This window comes from Mus musculus, chromosome 7 (assembly GCF_000001635.26).
Source record: "Mus musculus strain C57BL/6J chromosome 7, GRCm38.p6 C57BL/6J".
In the NCBI taxonomy this organism is placed as follows: Eukaryota; Metazoa; Chordata; class Mammalia; order Rodentia; family Muridae; genus Mus; species Mus musculus.
In genome coordinates, this window is record NC_000073.6 from 19701311 (window position 1) to 19722956 (window position 21646).

The 21646-nt window shown below is 51.4% G+C and overlaps 2 protein-coding genes and 1 long non-coding RNA gene across 5 annotated transcripts in view; 1 reads left to right on the forward strand and 2 right to left on the reverse strand.

Moving 5' to 3' along the window:
• Nucleotides 1-2: 2 nt before the first annotated feature.
• Tomm40 (translocase of outer mitochondrial membrane 40) lies at nt 3-14132 on the reverse strand. Of its 3 annotated transcripts, none has more exons than XM_030242769.1 (10): nt 14048-14132; nt 13671-13949; nt 12983-13050; nt 12359-12596; nt 9608-9709; nt 9423-9528; nt 1959-2081; nt 1756-1832; nt 1538-1640; nt 3-547 (listed from the first exon to the last, which is right to left on the reverse strand). In XM_030242769.1, the coding sequence occupies exons 5-10, from the start codon at nt 9683-9685 to the stop codon at nt 408-410; spliced, it is 627 nt and encodes a 208-aa protein (XP_030098629.1). In that variant the 5' UTR covers nt 9686-9709; nt 12359-12596; nt 12983-13050; nt 13671-13949; nt 14048-14132; the 3' UTR covers nt 3-407. The 3 variants fall into 3 exon arrangements, with proteins under 3 accessions (XP_030098629.1, NP_058567.2, NP_001103218.1); NM_016871.2 differs by having other exon boundaries at nt 12359-12451; nt 14048-14119; NM_001109748.1 differs by having other exon boundaries at nt 12359-12451; nt 13671-14119.
• Nucleotides 14133-14153: 21 nt separating this feature from the next.
• On the forward strand, nt 14154-18842 carry Gm38955. Its single transcript, XR_881874.2, has 2 exons — nt 14154-14679; nt 18282-18842. It is a non-coding gene; the product is annotated as a predicted gene, 38955 (long non-coding RNA).
• Nucleotides 15334-21646, reverse strand: part of Nectin2 (nectin cell adhesion molecule 2) — a 32930-nt gene continuing 26617 nt past the window's right edge. The window contains exons 6-9 of the mRNA NM_008990.3: nt 20043-20196; nt 18123-18186; nt 17886-17972; nt 15334-16477 (exon numbers count right to left, since the gene is read on the reverse strand). Of these exons, the coding sequence (NP_033016.3) occupies nt 16205-16477; nt 17886-17972; nt 18123-18186; nt 20043-20196 (578 nt within the window). The 3' untranslated portion in view covers nt 15334-16204. The remainder of the gene's footprint in view (nt 16478-17885; nt 17973-18122; nt 18187-20042; nt 20197-21646) is intronic.

The following is a 21646-nucleotide window of genomic DNA, read 5'->3' on the forward strand; positions in this document are numbered from 1 at the left end:
GATCCTATTTTTTTTTCCACGTATATTTTTTGTTTTTTAAGTTTTTTTTTTTCTGTAAAATGTCCCGGTTTTCCATAACTTATAAACATGATTTCTATGGAGGGGTGGAGGGGGAAGTGACAGGCGGCTCGGCGCTCCTCTGCTGCCCTCAGGAGGACATCAAGTCTTTCCTTTCTGAGCCTGTGTACAGCCGCCTCTGCGCCTCTGCCTGGGCGCTCACAATCGAATGCCCTTCAGATCCCAGGACTCCCTCCGGGACCCCAGGCCCCCTGGGCACTGTCCCCTGGCGCTGGGGATCCTTGGGCATGGGAGGTCCCCTCCTTCCCACTGCCCCAACCCCAAGAGAGAGGGAGAGGAGGGGAGGGCAGCCGGCCCAGCGATGGTCTGCAGAGGAAGGACAGGAGGGCTCAGCCGATGGTGAGGCCGAAGCCACACAGGAACTTATTCTTGCGGTGGTTCAGGAAGGCGCAGAGGGACAGTGTCAGGGGCAAGGGCGGAAGCTTCTTCTCCAGCGTGGCGCCCACGATCCAGTTACTGTTCACAGAGCCTGTGGGCCGAGAGCGGGGCAGAGACTGGGTGGCTTGATGTGCCTGGCCACCCATCTCTATGGTAGCCACAACGGACCCGTATGTCCTAAGTCACAACCAAGGCCACTCCAGACCATCACAGCAACCCTTTAAGTGGCTCAACACCGCCCAGGCTTGACAAACCCATGTCACTGCGCAGAATGAGGTTCTGAACCTGGCTGTCACTATTCACACAGCTTCCCTGCTGTGCTGGCTAGTTTTATACAAGCTAGTCACCCCACCCCCACCTTTTTCTTTTTTTTCTTTTCTGAGACAGGGTTTCTCTGGGTAGCCCTGGCTGTCCCAGAACTTGCTCTGTAGACCAGGCTGGTCTTGAACTCAAGAGATCCAGCTGAGGGAACCTCAATACATATGTCTCCATTAGCTAGGGCAGCAGGCAAGCCTGTAGGGCACTTTCTAAGTGATTGATGTGGGAGTACCCAGATTATTTTCAGTGGGGCACCCTGGGCTAATGGTCCGGAGGCTATAAGAGCAGGCTGAGGAAGCCATAAGGAGCAAGCCAACAAGCAGCACTCCCACAAGGCCTTCTGCATCAGCTTGCCTTCAGCTTTCTGCTGAGTCCTGCCCCATCTTCTCCTCAGTGGTAGGCATGCCACCTGAGAGTTGTAACCCAACATAACCTCTTTGCTCCCTAAGCTGTTTACCATCATAGTGTTTCATCACACAATAGAAGAACTCCAAGTAAGGTAAGAGTGAGTGGGGAGGGCCAGAGAGCTTGCTAGATGGGAATGGGAAGAGAGGGCTTAAAGCGAGGCCCCCAACATGTACTAAACATGCCAGGGTAGGAGCCCCACTGTTTGACAAGCCACCCAGAGTAATTTGGAGCTGCACAGAGTCCCCGCCCACTCCACCAGCACATGTTCAACCTCCCTATTTCCCATGGACTCTACCACAGACAGCTGAGTCTTATCTGGCCTGTTCCCCAGGAGGGAAGCTGAGGCCTTCCTTACCTTTAAAAAGGAAGTTGGCCTTGGGCAGGTCCAGCTGATACCCAAAGGAGGCACTGGTGTCCTGCATCCTGGTGCTGGCCTCAAACTCCACACCCACCTGCAGCTGGGGGAGAGAGGGCCCGGCACACATGTGAGTGGCCCATTAGGACTCCTGGGCATACCAACTGCACCAGCAAACCCAGCCTGGGACCCACAGCTAGGCGCTCCCTCCGGCTCACCTGGTCACTGGCTTTGTGGTAATACGTCGCATGCATGCCTGCCTGGCCCAGCGTTACTGTAGCCAACCAGTTGTTCACTAGGAGAGCAGAGTTGGGTGAGGACTAGGTATCAAGGGATGTGGGCATCTGGAAACCCCACTCTCTTCCCTCTCAACCCTGAGATACAGGCCACAGCCTCCTCCCTAAGTGCGCCCCAGGCTCACGTGTGTATTTCCCAGCTAGAGACATGACAGTGCCCTCCTCTCCTGGCCGCCGGTGGTAGACGAGCTCTCCACCCAGGGCCAGACACGGTGTGATGCTCTGGAGGTAGTGGGCCACGAGGATTCCTGCAGGAGGAGAGGGTGGTCAGACTCACCAGTTCCGACCAGGCCTGGCCTCACCTCCCCAGCGGCTCTTGTCTGCTAAACCTCACAACAGTTTATGCAGTTCTCCCTTGCCCTGCGACTCCTGGGCTATGGCCCCCAAAGCAGTAGCACATACTTGCCACCACTTAGGGAGAAGAGAAGCAAGTCACCCTTCAACAGAACATGGAGAAGCAGGCCCCTCTACATCACCAGCCCAAAGCTCTGAGGCACTCTGGCTTAAAGGCAGGGCAGGGAGCTGGGAGGCAGGGACTGGAGGCATGGGTCGACAGCAGAGCTGCCTGGCCTGTAGAAGCCTCTGAATTCTACCCCTAGAATGGGGAGAGGGGAGAAGAAAGAAATGTAAAAACCAAAAGACTGGAACAGATGGGAAGCAAAGAGCAGAGTGTTCAGGGAAGCCAAGGCTGGGTGGGCAGACAGGCTTGCCAAGGTGGCAGAGAGGGTGATCTCCCACAGAGCGAGGATGAGTAAAGCACACCAGTGACCCCATGACTTGGGAGAGAGTGCCGGGCCAGCCTGGGATACAGTGAAACCATGTCTGGAAACTTTCCTAAGGCCCATTTGGCAGAACAGTGAGCAGGACTCTATGTGGACGAGCTTGTGCAAGGAACTAAGTCAGTCCTCCATGCCCCTACAATGCGTGAACACGGCAGGGCCTGGGTGGGTGTATTCCCAGAAGTCTATGGCTGGACAGGAAGGTGCCATGGGTTCATAGGCCAGTGTGAATGGTCCCTCAGTGAGAAGGGGACCATTAGCTTCAGAAGAGGATCAAGCCAACCCCAGGTGGGCTGTGGTGGTTCTTGTAACCTGGCTATATGTTGGGCTAGGGCAGGGCCATGTACCAAGGCAGGCCTGGGCCACATAGTAGGATGCTGACTCAGAAAAGCCCCCACAAACTACTAAGAAGAACCATTGTGATTCAGAGCCTTCAAATTCAACCCACTTAGGAGAGGGCTAGATGGGGCATGTTGGCCAGGTGTCTCAAGGTGGCTGGCTCTGTTTTTATGCTGGGGCCAACCCTTAGGGTACCACAATCTATTGTGAGGAGCCTGGATGTTCATTAAGCACTGGCAAACTATGGGAGTCCTCGGCTTACTCTTCTGTGAGATACCCTATACGGCTGTGAGGTCTGTGGGAGAGGTTTCACCTGTGTGGCAGGTGTGGAGGCTGTAGGTAAAGATGGCTTTCTCAGATTAGTGGTGGCCCCTACAGCTGTGAGTGGGGGAAGGGACTCCTGCCTTGCAGTTGCTATCTGTAGGTGGCCACTCAAAGGATTGTGCCTCTCAGCTTCCTCTTAATTAGATGAGTTGATACTGGTGATCAGAGGTTTGCTGGGGTTGGTTTGATCCTGGTCTACGGAGTGACCAGGCTGGCCTCTGCCTCCCAAGTGCTGGGATTAAAGGCGCCCCACCACTGCCTGGTGGCCTAAAGATTTCTTTCTCTGGAATTATGTGTAATGGGTGCTTTGCCTGCACCTATGTTTCTGTGACACCTGGTGTCCACAGCGTCCAGAGGAGGGTATCAAATTGTCTGAACTGGACTTACAGGCAGTTCTGAGCGGACATACAGGCACTTGAAATTAAACAAGAGTCCTCTGGAAAACCAGCTAGTGCTTCCAGCCACCTCTCTAGGGCCCCTGACCTATTTATAGTCTTCAAAATTAAATTCTTGCTGGGCATGGTGGCGTATGCCTTTAATCCCAGCACTTGGGAGGCAGAGGCAGGCAGATTTCTGAGTTCGAGGCCAGTCTTGTCTACAGAGTGAGTTCCAAGACAGCCAAGGCTACAAAGAGAAACCCTGCCTCGTAAAACCAAGAGAACCCCTTTCAATAAACAACAAAGGGTCTTGCTCTGAAGCTCAGGCTAGCCTTAAATCGGGTGATCCTTCTTCCTTGGCCTCCCACGCGGTTCTGATTATTAAAGTGTGCCACACTGTCTTCTATTCAAGACGGCATACCCACTCCCATCAGTAATTGTGCAAGCATACAGGTGTGTATAGGTCAGAGGACAACTTGAGTTGGTTCCCTTCAGGCTTGGCAGCAAGTGCCCAACCTGCTCAGCCCTGTTGTCCGCCCACCCTGTTCTGTTGCTCTTATTGCTGTTTTTCACTCTGCGCAATCGGGGACAGCTCAGAACTTGTGAGGATTCTTCTGCCCATGTGAGCCACCAAGCTCTCTAATCAAAGCTGATGTGGAATTTGCTCACTCATTAGTCCAGGATGACCCTGGAGGTGAGTGCTGGGCTCACCTTGAGTGCTGGGCTACTTTAGTTAGTTAGTTGCTAGGGTCTTTTTTTTTTTTTAAAAAGATTTATTTATTGTATATGAGTACACTGTAGCTGTCTTCAGACACACCAGAAGAGGGCATCAGATCGCATTACAGATGCTATGAGCCACCATGTGGTTGCTGGCATTTGAACTCAGAACCTTTGGAAGAACAATCAGTGCTCTTAACCACTGAGCCATCTCCCCAGCCCTGGTTGCTAGGGTCTTTTTTTTTTTTCTTCCCCGAGACAGGGTTTCTCTGTGTAGCCCTGGCTGTCCTGGAACTCACTGTATAGACCAGGCTGGCCTTGAACTCAGAAATCCGCCTGCCTCTGCCTCACGAGTGCTGGGATTAAAGGCGTGCACCACCATTGCTAGGGTCTTTTTTTTTTTTTTTTTAAAGATTTATTTATTATTATATCTAATTACACTGTAGCTGTCTTCAGACACACCAGAAGAGGGCATCAGATCTCATTACGGGTGGTTGTGAGCCACCATGTGGTTGCTGGGATTTGAACTCAAGACCTTCGGAAGAACAGTCAGTGCTCTTAACCGCTGAGCCATCTCGCCTTCCCCGTTGCTAAGGTCTTAATGGAGGGCTCTGTACTTGCTAGCCAAGTACTCAGGTCAGCAGGTAGGGCTTTATCACTGAGCCTCACCACAGCCCTCCATGTGCACTGCTTACAGGGTGATTCTGCTCTGCATGCCCAGCCTTTTCTCCCATGCTTTTATCTCCACGGGTCTCCACTGGAGTTGACTATAGCACCAGTTCCCAAATGAAGTCTTCTTGCAATGTATGAAAATGTTTCAGTTGGGTAAAACTTGGAAGGCCTTGTCTACATATGGCTACACACCACCTATCCAAGAACAGTCTCGACAAAGTCATGTCCTAAGGCTGGAAGCCCAGAAACATTTGAATTAATTTGTAGTGGAGAGGCAGCCCATCACTAGAAGAAACCCTGTCGAAAATCCCCCAGCAACAGGCTGTGGATGGGGGCTCAGTGATAGGACCCGTGCCTAGAATCCCCCAGTGAGAGGCTGGGGCACAGTGGAGAGATTGCATACTAAGGCCTTGGTTGCCATCTTTAACACTGCCAATAGATAAACAAATAACATGAAGCCTGGCACTTCAGAAGTGATCAACAAAATCATGTTCTTCAAGCAAATGGACAAACCTAAGAGGCTCAAAGGGACTAGAAATCACTGAAACTGAAAATGGAAGATTAGTAACAGCCAAGGTATAGCAGGCCTCAGACAGGCTGGGTCACGGTGGAAGAAGGCGGGCTGTAAGGTCCCAGCAAACCCCAGACTGTTCAAGGCTGATAGTCCCCCTCCCCACTCCCCCCCCTCCCCCAGGGTTTCTCTGTGTAGCCCTGGTTGTCCTGGAACTCACTCTATAAACCAGGCTGGCCTCAAACTCAGAAATCCACCCACCTCTGCCTCCCAAGTGCTGGGACTAAAGGCGTGCAACACCACTGCCCAGTTTTTTGTTTTTTGTTTTTTTTTGTTTTTTTGAGACAGGGTTTCTCTGTGTAGCCCTGTCGATCCTGGAACTCACTTTGTAGACCAGGCTGGCCTCGAACTCAGAAATCCACCTGCCTCTGCCTCCCAAGTGCTGGGATTAAAGGCGTGCGCCACCAACACGTGGCTCAAAGATTTATTTATTTTATATATGTGAATACACTGTTTCTGTCTTCAGACACCAGAAGAGGGCATCAGAATCCATTACAGATGGTTGTGATCCACCATGTGGTTGCTGGGAATTGAACTCAGGACGTCTGGAAGAACAGTCAGTGCTCTTAACCATTGAGCCATCTCTCCAGGCCCTTCTGCCCAGCTTTATTAAGGCTGACAGTTTTAATTCTTTTTTCTGAGACAGGGTTTCTCTGTGTAGCCATGGCTGTCCTAAAGGGGTGTGCAAGTACACCTGTTTAGCTGATAGCATCTTGAATGATTACCAGTCACTATGCAGATGTGCAGTTCAGCCCCTTGGAGGACAGGCAGTTGTGTTCCCATCCCAGACATGCCAGGAATACCTTTTTGTTATTGTTTTGATTTTTTTTGTTTTTTTTTCAAGACAGGGTTTCTGTGTAGCCCTGGCTGGCCTTGAACTCAGAAATCCGCCTGCCTTTGCCTCCCAAGTGCTGGGATTAAAGGTGTGCGCCACCACTGTCCAGCAGGAATACCTTTTTAAAAAACAAACAACCAAAACCAAGGCCACCCTTCTTCTCGCTTCTTGGGTGAGGCACTGGCATTTTGGAGAAACTATCTGGCTTATTCCAGTAAAGATGTGGCTCCTTGTTAGAGACCATCATAGAGATTAATTAGAGCCTGCTGGGTAAGCTGCAGAGCTGATTTCCATCCCTGGTACCCACAGTGCAATGAGCATCAGCTCCTAAAAGTTGTCCTCTGACCTCCACATACAGTGACACACTGTGATAAACAAAAGAATACAGTAGCAATCAGCTGCTGGGCAGTGGTGGTGCACACCTTTAATTCTGGCATTTGGGACGCAGGGGGAGGGGGCATCACTGAATTTGAGGCCAGCCTGGTCTACAGAGTGAGTTCCAGGACAGCCAGGGCTACACAGAGAAACTCTGGATGAAAAATCCTCCACCTAGAAAGTATTTGATCATTTGAACTTGCTTCATGTATGACTTATCCTAACAGTAACACATGCATTGTACGAATATTTGTTTTGGGGGTTAAAATACATATTTGCCAGGTAGATTTGCATATTCTTTTTTTTTTTGGAAAGATTTATTTACTTATTATATGTAACTACACTGTACTGTCTTCAGACACTCCAGAAGAGGGAGTCAGATCTCATTACGAATGGTTGTGAGCCACCATGTGGTTGCTGGGATTTGAACTCAGGACCTTCGGAAGAGCAGTCGGTGCTCTTAACCGCTGAGCCATCTCACCAACTCCAGGGATTTGTATTCTCTTGATCTTACCACTCAGGAGAAAGGTAGGCAAGAGCTTAGTTGAGTTCTGGGCCAGCCCTCAAGAACAAAAACAATTGCCAGGTATGGTGGCACACACCTTTAATCCTAGCACTCTGGTGGTAGAGGTTGGCAGATATTTTTGGGTTTGAGGCCAGTCTGGTCTACTGAGCAAGCTCCAGGATAGCCAGGGCTACACAGTGAAATTCTGTCTTGCAACACAGAACAAAACAATATTTTTAAAGGGACTATAACCCAACCACTCCATGAGCACCTCACTGGTGGATCTAGGCAGGTGGCAAGCCTCACCCCAGTATACCGCTAAAATCTGTATGTGCTTTTTATGTGGAGGTCCATCCTGGGACGGACACTCCCCAGAGGTGACTCAGGTTTCTTATCCACTAATCCATTATCAACGCTTAAGTACACCCTACGGGGTAGGCTCGGTACACTTCCACTCAGTGGACAGACAGGCGATCAGGAACTCCTGCACACCATGAAGAAGGAAGAGAGAAGTGCAGGGGGGCAGACGTCGGTACCCATCTTGGCCCGTCCTACCTGTCTGTCTGCACGTGGGAACACTGTGCCCTGTTCATGACCAAAAGCCAAGTCTAAGTACTACAGGCAGGTAGACTAAGGACAGTTCCATCACCTGGGACTTAGGCCACGCCTGACCCCACAGGGCGCGCGCTCACCAAGCTTCACCAGTGTCACTAGGGTGCACATGGCTGGGCAGACAGCAGCAGCCCAGGGCTGAACCACGCCCCGCAATCATGGTTCCTGCCTGATGGATGGCACTGCAGGGTTTTGCTCCACGAGGATGGAACCTAGGAAGTTAACCATGGTGCCTGCCACACGCCTTCTCTATTTAACCTCCATTTTATCCCTTTCCTTTCCCTACCTACCCTACCTAGGTAGACCAGGTGGTGGTCTGAATGAGAAATGAATGCCCTGTAGTCTCAGGCATCAGAACACTTGCACCCCAGTTGGAGAGGCCCGGGCATGGCCTGCTTGAGGAAATACGTTACTGGGGGCAGACTGAAGTGTCAAAGCTAATGTCATTTTTAATGGTCTCTCTTGCTTTGCTTCTGCCACTTGCTGTCATGTCCCATTGTCAGGACAGGGTCTTATCTTTCTGGATCTATACACCTAAACAAATCCAACCCTTTCCAGTGTGGCACTGGGCATGGTGTTTGACCACACCAACTGAACACTCACAGGGCAGGCTGGCTCTCCTTGCACAAGTCTTCCTGAGCGTTGAAATGAGAGGTTTGCATCATCACGCTCAGATTTCTTTGTTTTAGAGACAGTCTCACTATGCAGACCAGGCTGGCCTTCAACTCAGGCAATCTAGTGTCTCTGCCTCCCTAGGGCTGGGGCTAAAGGCTTGTTTCACCAGGCCAGAACAGTGGTCCAGCGGTTAGGAGCACTGTCATCTCTTTCAGAAGATCTAGATATCACCAGCACCCAGAAGGTGACTGGCAGTAGTCTCTAATTCCAGTCTCTAAGGACTGGACACACTCTGCTGGTGCTTGAGGGCAATAAGCAGGCTCCATGCATGTGCACACTCACACACATGCTGCACACAAACACACCAAATAATGTGAAGAAAAAAAAAAAAAAGCCGAGCAGTGGTGGTGCACACCTTTAATCCCAGCACTTGGGAGGCAGAGGCAGGCGGATTTCTGAGTTCAAGGCCAGCCTGGTCTACAGAGTGAGTTCCAGGACAGCCAGGGCTACATAGAGAAACCCTGTCTCGAAAAACCAAAACCAAACCAAAACAAACAAAAAAAAAGGTACCCAACCTGGAAAGGGATCCAACATCTCTCTTTGACCCTCCCCAGTCCTGAGATTACAGGTGTGGCCATACCTGGCTTTGTGGTTTGCCTTTCATTTGCTCCTGTGAATCAGCTCATGCTGCCAGAACTCACAACTGCCCTGACTTTTTGAGTGTTGGGACCACAAGCTTGTGGCAGCACCCAAGATCTCAAGTCACTCCTCCCCTGCCGCCTCTCAGAGGCAAGGCCATGTCAGGTGCCTTGTGGGAAAGGGGATCTGGATCACGGCTTCGTGAGCACCACTGAGCCCCACCTCTTACCTGAACCCACCAAGACATCTGGGTTGCCCAGGGTGACAGCAGCTGTGAAGTCAGAACCACGGTACTCGCCATCCACCTGCCAGTTCACGAACTTGGACTGCTGGGTCTGTGGGGGAGGGGCAGTGTGAGGACCACGGGGGAGGGAGCACCTGTGGGGGTGACAGGCCACGTCCATCCAGACTCACCTGGATGGCCATTTTGGACCTGAGGCCTGGGCTCAGCTGGTGGATGACCTGTGCATTGAGGCTGCCACTATTGTCCATGTCACCCACCAGCACGGGGAACGCCTGCGGGACAGAGGGAAGGTTAGAGGTTAAGCATCAGTCCCATTGGCATGGTCTCCACCATGAAGCCCCCTCGGTGCTCACACCGCACCCACTTGGGTCGTCATTTCAGTGACACACCTGCCCCTGGAGCAAGTGTGAACCCTGCAGCTAGGCAGACAGTCCAGGTACATTAAGTGATTTTTTTTAAAGATTTATTTATTTATTATATGTAAGTACACTGTAGCTATCTTCAGACACTCCAGAAGAGGGCGTCAGACCTTGTTACGGATGGTTGTGAGCCATCATGTGGTTGCTGGGATTTGAACTCCGGACCTTCAGAAGAGCAGTCGGGTGCTCTTACCCACTGAGCCATCTCACCAGCCCAAGTGATTTTTTTATTTTTATTTTTATTTTTGGAGACAGCATTTCCTGTTGCTCTGGGTAGCCTCAAAGTATCTTAACTAAGGTTTCTATTGCTGGGATAAACACCAGGACCAAAGCTAACTGGGGAAGCATAGACTTCCTCCAGTTTGTAATTCCTCACTATAGTCCATTACTGAGGGAAGTCAGGGCAGGAACTCAATGCAAGGATGTGGAGGCAGGTGCTGAGGCCATGAAAGGGTGCAACTCACCGGCTTGCTCAGCCTTTCTCATTGCACTCGTGATCAGCCCAGGGGCAGCACTGCCCAGTGAGCCTGGCCTTCCCACATCTGTCGTCATTCTAGAAAGTGACCCTAAGCTGGAGGTGGCTCCTTTCCCCAAGTGACTGCACTCTGTATCACCCGACTAGCTGCACCAGCTAGTCCCCACAGCAGCTCTGTCATGGCAGGTGCCCGTGACTCCTGAGTCTGGGTTACAGGTCTGCACCACCAGCCTGCACTTTGGTTTGCATGTTTATTTATTCATGGAAGTCGGTCTTGCTATGTGGGTTGAATGCCTCATCCTCTGGCACAGCTTTCCCCAGGGCTAGGATGATAGGCATGTGTGAGGACAGTCAGCTGGGTTTGGGCAGGCTCTGCTTCCTGGTTGACAACATAACCTCCATGGTGCCTGTTCCTGCCGCTGTCTTCCCTGCCACAACAGCATCCTTTCTGTGGCCGTTTGCTTCCCACACTTCATCTCCACGCTGTGTAACAGCCTAGCTTCGACTCTTAGATACCAACCTGCTCCACTCTTCAGAACACGCCTCAAGGGGCCAACGAGATGGCGCAGTAGGAAGGGTAAAGGCACTTGTCTCCAAGCCTGAACAGCAGTTCAAGCCCCAGTGCACACAAGGTGGAAGGAAAGTTGTCCTTTGTCCTCCACAGGCCTCCTCACCACACAAACAAATGCAATTCCAAGTGCAGCTCAGGCCTTCCCTACCTCGAAACACTAGAGCCCTAAGACACACAGACGGGCAATGCCAAGTAGGCCCCCTGCCACTCTAGTGCAGTGCCCGGGGAGGCTTTCATTCCTTGATCTGCTTGCTAGTGGAGGTGGAAGACTGTAGAGAGGGGGCTGGAGAGATGGCTCAGTGGCTAAGAGCACTGACTGCTCTTCCGAAGGTCCTGAGTTTAAATCCCAAGCAACCACATGGTGGCTCACAACCATCCGTAATGAGATCTGATGCCCCCTTCTGGTGAGTCTGAAGACAGCTACAGTGTACTTACTATAAGACTGTAGAGAGATTTAAAAACAAAAAAGTAGTAGGCATGGTGGCACACATTTTAATCCCTATACTTGGGAGACAGACGGGAGGGCAAGACCTGAGTTGGATTCCAGCCTGGTTTACACAGAGTCCAGGAAGGGCTTGAGTTGGTATAAACTAGGTAAGAGCACTCCTACATGCAAGCATGAGAACCCATGTTCAAACCCCTGCCACATGTATTGCATGGTCTAAGTATCATGCCTGTCACTCTACCCCTGTAGAGATGGTGGGTCCTGTAAGCTTGCTTGGCAGCCTGTCTAAGCCTAAACAGTGAGCTTTTGGATCAGATGTCCCACTCTGGCTTTTGCAAGACACCCGCACACATGCTACTACACAGGAATGCACACATGCTTACTCCACACAAAAAAACCTGCTAAGGACGTATCAGTCAGTGAGAATGCTTGTCTAGTATGTCCAGGTTTGAGTTCCAGCACCAGATAAAACCAAGAATGAGGACTTAGGCCTGCAATGGCAGCACTTAGGGGAGGCAAAGGCAGGAGAACTGACAGGTTAAGATCATCCTCTGCCACAGGTCAGTATCTCCAAACACAAACAAAACCCCACAGGGAGCACGAGGAGAGCTGTAGCTCAGACCTCTACCTCCCGCTCCCACCAGCTCCACACCCCTTCTCTCCATCCCGAGGAACATACCTGAAGCACCCATCTGACCCATCTCCCTCGCCAAATTTCTGTGGCTCTCTAGCACCCCCTAGAGAACACCCAAGAAAAAATCTTGACATTCCAGGTGCTCTATCTGGTTCAAGCATCCAGGTCATCACTAAGTTGTCCCCAAACCCAGCCCCTCACCCCCAGGATGAGATAAAGAACAGTATGTTAGGGATATTACTGCAGGAAGGAATCACCCATGTCCCAACACCTTGGCTGCTCACTTGCTCACCTCCTTCCCTTCATAGCCCCCTTGAGTCTGTCACCTGGCCACTGGATTTCCTTAACAGATGTTAGAATGACTGAAGAAATCTTACCTCTGTGGGACTCAGCTGCTTCGTCCCCACGTATGTGACCCCAAAGTGGTAGTTGGACTCCCCAATTGTGCCGAGGGCTACTGTGTGGGTCACCTGGGAGAAAAGAGTAGGTGGTGGGGGTCTTGGCGATAGCTGGGGGATGCAAACTAGAGATGTGGAGATGGGGAGTGAACACCGGGTGTCAGGCCACGACTAGCAGCATCAATGCCCAGGGATCCAACAAAACACCAGGCCTGACCTGACGAGATTAAAGGTTTCTAGTGAGAAAGTGGTGCTGGGGTGGGCGCCACACTCACCGTTTCCACTCCTACTTGACTTTGTAGGGTAAGAATTATGGATTCCTAAACCCTAACTCCCCCAGGCCCCAAGTAGTCACCCTGGAATTCTTGAGTCTTCCTGTTAGTTTGTCTTTTATGTTTTGATATAGGGTCTTTTGATGCATGCTGGTCTGGTCTTGGGAGTACGATCTTCCCACCTCTGCCCTGGCCAGTGGTGCCATTGGAGTGCTATCTGAATCTTGCTACCTACCAAAAACCCCAAGCCTTTAAGAGTGAGGGGATCTGTATGCATGGAGGAGTATCGCTGTTGTGACCTCTGGAGGGTCAAGGCACCAGAAAGGCTCACCTGGAAACGGTTGCTCAACCCTTTGTTGACTGTAAGTTTGACACCTTCCATCTGAACTGGAAACAGCTCTGCAGAAGAGAGATGCTGTCATACCCCAGATTCTTCTCCCATCCCAAGCTCTCTTCACAAACTCTTATCTCACTAATTCCACCACTAGAGGAACCTTGGCCCTTTGCACATTTTAAACCCAGTGCAGTCACCTCAACTTAGGAAATTCACTCTCCTGCCTAACTTCTCATGCTTACAGTTCTCACCACACAGAACTGTCCTCAGTATTTAGTAAGTTAACACACTTAACTATCGAGAGTAAGAATGTCCTCCCTCTTATGATCAAATTGTCAAAAGATCCTAGGCTAGGATCCTTGGGTCGAACCCCTCACAGGAACATTGGGGAAAACCTCTTGACACCGTGACCTTGGACTATAATTCCCTTCCTGATCACACTCCTGAATCTTGGTGGGGTTGGTCCCCTGGCTCTCAGTACCCTAAGACTTCTCCCTCCTGCTGTGGCATTCTTCCCCAACGAGTTCATCATCTGATCGCAGTTTCGAGCCCCAAGTTCAAGGTCCCACCCTTCCAATCCATCATCAGCTTCCAACGTTCTGTTTAATGATTGCAACGATGTGCGCCAATCCTCCGGGGGGTCCCTTCCCTTTCCCTGGGGCTACTCGGGCCTGGCGCCCCTCACCCTTGCACTTCCGGTGGCACTCCTCGAACGTCCCCGGGTTGGGCAGGCATCCGCAGCTCCCATCTTCCGAGGCCGCCGCAGCGCCGCTGGCCGCAGCCCCGGGAGTCCGTTCCGAACCACGGCCAGTGCTTGACCCAGTGCCCAGGCCGCCGCCGAGCGGCGGCAGAGTGAAGCCTGGCGGCGAAGGAGGCGGCGGCGGGAGCCCCACGAGGGACGGCGTAGGAGGCGGCGGTGGCCCTGCGGGCGGAGAGCTGGCAGCCAACACGTTCCCCATGGTATCTGCGAGGGGAAAGGTCAGAGGGCAGGGATCGGGGCGACACGCACACCCCCGGATGCAACCCCAGGCCCTTCCCACCCAAAGCGGACTCGGCTCTCACTGGCGGCCGCGGCGGCTCCTCTTCCCGGCCTGGGCTCCGCTCCTACCCCGTGCGCTAAGCGCAACCGAACCCGCTGCCGCCGCCGCCACCGCTGTTTTCCCGCCCCATGGATTCTATTGGTTCGGTGTCCTCCGAGATCCGCCCACCGCCCTAGAAGAAAGACATTCTATTGGAGAATTAGCAGGAAGTTCCACCCTTCTGTTGAAGCCCTACTCCTATTGGTTCCTAGTCGAAATCAGTCAGTGCAGCTTCCTCTACCTTCCTATTGGCTCGTGTATCCCAAGTTCATTGGTTCGCGACGCCGCGGGGCTGGAGCTAGTTCGCTATTTGTCGATAGCACACGCATTGACACGCCTACCTGCTCATTGCCCCGCCCTCCTTTTGGAGGCGCGGAGACCCGCCCCAGAAAATGCCTTGACTATTGGTGGACCTTGGCTCAACTCACATTCTAATTGGCTACAGTATGTCTAATGGGCCGGCCATGGTGACGTGCGTGCTAGGTCTCTCATTGGCCAATGCGCCAGGGTCAGGGGACATCAGTAGAGGTGCGTTGCGCTGCAGACGCTGCTAGGCAGCAAGGTCAGGTCTCGCGTCCCGACAGGCACCGCGGTGGAGAGGCAGGGTCCCCGACGGTAAAGCCGGAAGTGCTGCCCCTTCCCACAGTGCCTCGGGAAGGTTTCAAACCAGTTCTGGGATAACCTGCCGGCCTCTGCCTACCCACAATGCCGCTTTCTCCCTTAACGCCGCAGCTGCCTTGACCCCCCCACCCCCTTTTATTTTTTTACCCATCATGCCGTCTGCTCCTTGCGTCACTGTAGCTTCTATCTTTGGCCCATTCATTCCTTTCCCATTACCCAGCATTCATTCCCCCATTCATTGAGCTTCAATCCCTTGGCTCGGTTTAGCTCGTGTCTGCCTGTTCACGTTTCCCATCCTTCCGGCCTTTCTCTAATGAACTATCTTGGAATCTTTTACCTTCTGGCGACTACCCACTACGCCTACAGCCCTCGTTTCTTACTTTGCTTCTGGCTCATTCGTTTAGCTCCATTACCCATCACGCCTTGGGGGCTTCATTGAAAATAGTATTTGCCTCATGATCTTAGACACTTCTTGCATGCCTACCGTTTTTTCTTTTGGTTGATGCGGTTTTGCTTATGACTCATTAATTTCTGGGGCATTTTTTTTTGACTTTTTGGGGAGGGAGGGGAGTCCATTCTCTGTTGACTTACAGATCACGGATGCCTTTCAAGCTTCAGGCCTCATTGTACCCCACTCACTTCACATCTCACAGAAAACACAAGACTTTATCAAAGTAGAAACTCATATTATGTAGGAAATGCTTACAAAATAAAATTCCCAACCCAGATGCCCAGATTCTCCATCACACACACATACACACACCATCCCCTAAAGAGGGATATGTAGTTCTCATCTCACTGGGTAGGGGTTAAAAGAATTCAGTAGTCCTCAGGATAAGAGCAGAGTCTCCCAAACTTGGGGTGGCAAGGCACACTTGCATTAGGTTCTCCCCTCTAGCATTGGACCTGGAATTCATGCTCTGGAGACAGGAACCTGGGTGCTGAGGAGAGGGTGTGAGAAACCTGAGATTCCTGCCTGCAGGAGTAGGTGGAGATGGGGAGGTCCTACCTTACATTGGGGAATCCTCTCCTTTTCACCTTTGGGGAGCAGGGTGGGGAGGGATCAGGTGAGCTTCTGCTGCCTGGAGGGCTCAGGTCTGAGCAACAGGGAGCCCCTGATCCCGTTCTTGCATATCTGTTGGACTCTATTGCCTGAGGACAAGTGCAAGGTCCGATTCCTTTGGGACTTTAAGGGTTCTTGAGATACTGAGTGGCATGGTCAAAGGGTCGTAGTCTTAGGAGTCCTTGGGGGGGGGGGGGGGGTCACAGGTGGTGCAGAAGGATATGGTGAGCTCCCTGCCAAGGGAGATAAAAATCTCCAGGTTTCCAGTTGTGCAGGTTTGCCTGCCTCAGACATCATAGATTGGACGTCATGGTGGAGTCACTAAGAAGTCACAGGTGGATTGCAATGGGTGATAGTTGTCCCTGGTCTGCCTGGAAGTCAGAGTGTCCTAGATTACTGGTGGAAAGCTCATGGGTCAAGGGTGAAAGGTGAGACGTCAGAGCCCCTGTGCCTCCCTCACACATACATGGCCCGTGACACAAAAAAGTCTTTGCTCTGGTAGGAGTCAGAGGGGCTGGGGTAGGACAGGGCATCATAAATAGGGTTGATTTTATCCAGGAAGTCTTCCTCCTCATCATCTTCCTCCTCATCTTCGAGACTCAGGGAAACCCCCTCCACAACATTGGGTCCTGGAGGCACCAGAAGAGAAGGTCCCAGGCCTGTAGCCCCCAACAGCAGGGGCCCTGACCGCTCTTCCAGAGTGGGCAGCTCGTGATACCGAGGCATCTCCTAGAAGTGGGGAGGGAGCAAAAGCAAGATGTCAAAGTCACCTCAGTCTCAGGATGGCATCCTAGATCTGCCCCCTGCCAATCAGATCCAACTACACCACTGCCATCCTTTCTCCCTCGACCAAACTTCTCTGTACAGTCACTTCTAACCCAAGCCCAGCACGGACCTCCTTACCCTGTCTCAGTCTTCCTCTTTGATCTCTGAAACCCAATCCTTACCCAAGAAAATTTGACCTCTGGGTTCTCTGTCTGTCTGTCTCTCTCTCTCTCTCTCTCTCTCTCTCTCTCTCTCTCTCTCTCTCTGTCTCTCTCCTCTCTCTTTTCTTTTCTTTTCTTTTTATGTAGCTCTGGCTGTTCTGGTGGGCCAGATCTGCCCGTCTCAGTCTCCGAGTTTTCTGCCTCAACCACCTGAGTGTTAGAATCAGGTCTGGGCTGCTGTAGTTACAAAATGCTGAGCACTGAATCCAGGGCTTTGTGCATGTTGGGCAAGCAACCGGAACCAACTGCCTTATAACCCCAGCCTAACATAAATCTTTTTGTGTGTTTGGAGAAGAGGTCTTATGTAACTCAAGGTGTTCTCTGTAGCCAAGGATGACCTTGAACTCCTGACCCTCCTGCCTCCATCTCTGTGTTGGGATGAGAAGCATGCACTGTTACGATCTGACTGACTTTTTTGTTTTCTTTTACACAAGGTCTCATTAGGTAGCATAGGTTGGATCCAAACATAGCAATCCTGCCTCAGTTCCCAAATACTGAGATTACAGGTGTGTACCCCATACCAGGCTTGGCTTTGGTTTTGTTTTTCTAGATATTTGGAAATGTATGCGTGTGTGTACTAATATTTGTGCAGAAGCCAGAGGAGGGTATCTGATCCCTTAAAGCTGGAGTCACAGGCACTGGGGGGTGCCTGGTATGTGAATCAGACACAACTCTGGTCCGCATGACACAGCACGCTCTAAACTGCTGAGTCAACGATCTTGTTGCTTTTCTTGGTTATTTTGAAACAAAATCTCACTCTTGAGCTCATGCTAGCCTTGTAGCTCTGATTGGTTGAATCTCCTGTAATTCTCTTCTCTCAAGTGCTGGGATCACAAGGTAGAGTTATGGTGCACAGCTCTGACCTCAATATTTATTTTATTTAACCTTGAGTGCTAATCAGATCTCTCAGTCTGCTTCGGTCTCCTTATCTGACTCTTGACCACCAAGAAGATGGTCTCTGATGTGTCTCTGATGTGGGGGCCCCCTGGGGAATGGCTCCATGGTGGTGTCTCCGCTGTAGGCACAGCCCTGAGCAACTCATATGAGTGCTCTCTCTACCCAACTCATAAGTCACTCCACTCTACCCAACCTTGACCTTCAACCCTTAAGCCACCCCCTAAGCCCACCCTGGTTTCCCCGGAAGCTCCCACCTGATCAGCACAAGAGACACCAGCATCAAAGTATGGCGTCTTCACTGGGCTGTGCTCTGAGGCCCCCAAGGTGAAGAGTTGAGAGGGCTGTGGAAGGACACAAGAGTAAACCAGGACCCTCATGTCTGCTGCTCCCAGCCAGCCCCGTCCCAGGCCAACAGCCCCCTCCCAGCTTGACCCCAGGGAGGAAGGCAGGGTATGGAGGCAGGGGAGCTCGGGTTCTAGGGGACAGCTCACCATCTCTGGTTCCTCCAGCTTGGCCTTCGGGGTGGGTGGTTTATAGGAGGGAGGTCCTTCCAGTCTGCAGGGGTCAGGGGTAGGAGGCAGATCAGTGGGAGGTTAGCCCCCTTCCCAGTTCCTCCTCTTACAGGAGGTGCCTCTGGTTCTCTCTACCAGAGGAACAAAGGACTGGTCACACTGGCCCTGCCTGCCAGCCTGGCCACTTGATGGTAGGTAGGAGATGCTGGTTTTTACAGGGTTTTCAGCACCATCCCTGCCCCTGCCCCAGTGCCATGTGGGAGTCAGACTGAGCAAGTCACAGTCCCAGAACCCTCCAGAAAGAATTCAGAAAATCCTCTTTCAAGCAAGTGAGCCAGGTGTGTGGCCCACACCTGCATTCCTAATACTAAGGAAGGTTTCTGACTTCAGTGCCAGCCCCGGCTATGTGAGGAGCTCTAGGCCATCCAGGGCTGCATGGTGGGGTCCTGTTTCAAAAACAAATCAAGGCACAGGGAACTTGGGCTAAATGTTTAAAAGGGGGCTGGAGAGATGGCTCAGAGGTTCAGAGCACTGACTGACCTTCCGAAGGGCCCAGGTTCAGTTCCCAGCACTCACATTAGGGGGTTTACAATAGCCTATAACTCAAACTCCCAGATTCAAGATCTTCTGCTCTCAGAAGGCACACATACAGAGACAGTCATACACACAGTTGTATGTGGGACGCACACACACACTCACACACAAAGAGAAACAAACACAAATACCAATAATATATTTTCCTGAGACAGGGTTTCTCTGTGTAGCCTTGGCTGTCCTGGGACTTCCTCTGTAGACCAGGCTGGCCTCAGACTCACAGAAATCCACCTGCCTCTGCCTCCCGAGTGCTTGGATTAAAGGTGTGCACCACCACTGCCAGGAAACATAAATCTTTTAAAAAGAAAAACAGCAACAAAAACCAACCAACCAACCAACAAACCAGGCAAGCAAGTTGGCTCAGCAGGTAAAAGTCTTGAAAACTTGGGGGTAGGCTTTATCCCCAGAATACACGCAAAAAAAAAAAAAAAAAAGAAAGAGGAAAAGGAGGTACCCTGTGACTTCACGAGTCCCCTGGCCTCCACATCCATGCCAAGGCCTGTGTGCACACATGCACAAACACATAATAATTCTAATTTTACAAAACGTAAGCAACAAGCCAGGTGGGGGCGGTGCACACCTTTAGTCCCAGCACTTGGGAGGCAGAGGCAGGCGGATCTCTGAATTCTAGGACAGCCTGGTTTAGAGTGGAGTCCTATCACAAAGATTAATAAAGGGCAGGAGAGATGCCTTTAAGCACACTTGTTGCTCTTTCAAAGCACCCTAGTTCAATTCCTACAATCTACACGGCAACTCATGAGCTCCCTGGGTACCATGCATGCATGTAATATACAGACATATATGCATGTAGTATACAGACATACATGTAAGCAAACACACCAGAAAATACAGAGATGAATCCCCCCTCCCCCTGCCCCCAAGGACTCTAGGGATGCAAGTCGGGTTCTTACAAACTGACTAATCTCCCTGGCTACTGTACAACTTTTTATTTATTTATTTTTTCATTGCTGTTTTTTTTGAGCCTCATGTAACAGAGGTAGCATGACCTTGAACTTCTAATTCTCCTAATTCTACCTCCCACATTTATCGGTCCTTAAGATCTGAAGCTCTAGGGAACAAGCCCTAGGGAGCAACAAGATGGTGGGAACCTGGGCTCTGACAGTGTCTCAGAGATAGACTCTAACACCCACGCTTCATGCAGAAGAGAAAAATCTTTCCTCAGCACCCATTTGACATCTCAGTTACTTATGGCAGCATCTTTGTCTTAAACTGCCTTAATGATCTCCTTTGGTTCCCACTCCATGCTCCCAGCTCTGCTGTCCCTCCTCCCAGCCCATCACTCACTCTTCTTCCTCATCCGCAGCTTGAAGCCTCTGCTCCTTCCGCTGTTGTCGGCAGATGAGGATGCCTGTGCCAGCCACTGCGGTGGCGATGATGGCAGCGATAATACCTCCAATGATGCCACCAGTGGCCCCTGCTCCTGCTGTGCTGGGTGACTCTGTCAGGACAAAGACAGCATGGGGTCACTATGGAAAACTCACAGCCGCTTCTGCCAGCCCTGTCCTTCAGATACTACCTATGCCAGACTTTTCAAAATGATTGTTTTATGTATTTGTTGAGACAGGGTCTCACATTGTAGGCCAGGCTGGCTGGGACTCTCTGTAAACCAGAATAAACCCATGCCTCTGCCTTCCAAGTGTAGGCATTATGGGCATGTGCCATCATACCAGCAGTGCTGTGTGTTTCCTTTTGGCTGCATTGGGAACTCAACCCAGGGCCTCAAGCATGCTAGGCAAGTGCTCTATGTATGTCTAACGACATCCCCTGCCTGTCAACCCTGTCATGGCCAGGAGCTTGGCTTTATCAAATCACCCTGTGCACCTGATTTCAGGAACATTGATCTGCATAGAGGTGTACTCAAAACAGGAACTTTCCACCCTCATGGAGCTGAAGTTTCCTGTAGCTCAGGCTTGCCTTGGCCAACAGCAAACAAGCAGATTTGATGCTATCCAATGTCAAGATGGAACTGGCCACATGTACAGAGTAGGAGGGGGACAAGAAGTCATAGAATGCTGCACCCACTAAGCCAGCCAGCCAGGGTGAATCTGTGAAGGGGCATTTGAGTCCTCTGGGTATTGCAGACAGGGACACACGGTACTTTTAAGGAAGAAGAGCTAGTTGTGAGTTTAGAGGCACCTACAATTCCAGTACTCAAGAGGCTGGAGCAGGAGAATCACAGAGTATAAAACCAGCCTGGGCTACATAGTGAGTTCCAGGCCAGTTACAGCTACATAGCCAAGACTGTCTCAAAGACCAAAACAAACAAAACGACCTCCCCCAGCCCCCATATTAGGCGGAAGCAGCAGGAAGAGGTTCAAGTTCAACCTCGGCTGCAGCATTTGAGGACCGTTGTAAAAAAAAAAAAGTTAAAAGAACAAAACAGGAGCAGCAGTGGTTCTGGGTTGGACTGAAGAGAAGAGAGAGGGATGGGGGGGCCGAGGGAGGAGGACCACCCCTTATGATCAGAATGCGATGTTTTCGGGCCCATCAGGTGACCGGGCAGAGAGCTCCAGACATCCTAATCCCAACTGTTCTGTGCCTCCCCTAATGGCAGAGTTCCTGCAGCAAGTACCTCATTCCTCACCAGACCCATTGCCCTGGGTCAGACACACCGCAGGCGTGGAAGCGGGGATCTGTGTGCAAATCAAGTCAACTGCTCGCCCTGCCCTCCATGGCTGAGAACATGGCGGGTTCACAAGGAACCCTCAGAGGAGACAAGGATTCAAAACCTTACAGGTGTCATCTGTGAAGTTAATGTGCTTCCCACACACGGAGCGGAAGCTGCCCAAGGGGGACTGTCAGCATCCGCTCTCCAGCTGGCTGTCCCCTAGAAGGTTCCAGTGTGCGTATGTTGGTTAACTGGTGTGCATTACCCATGGCCATATCAA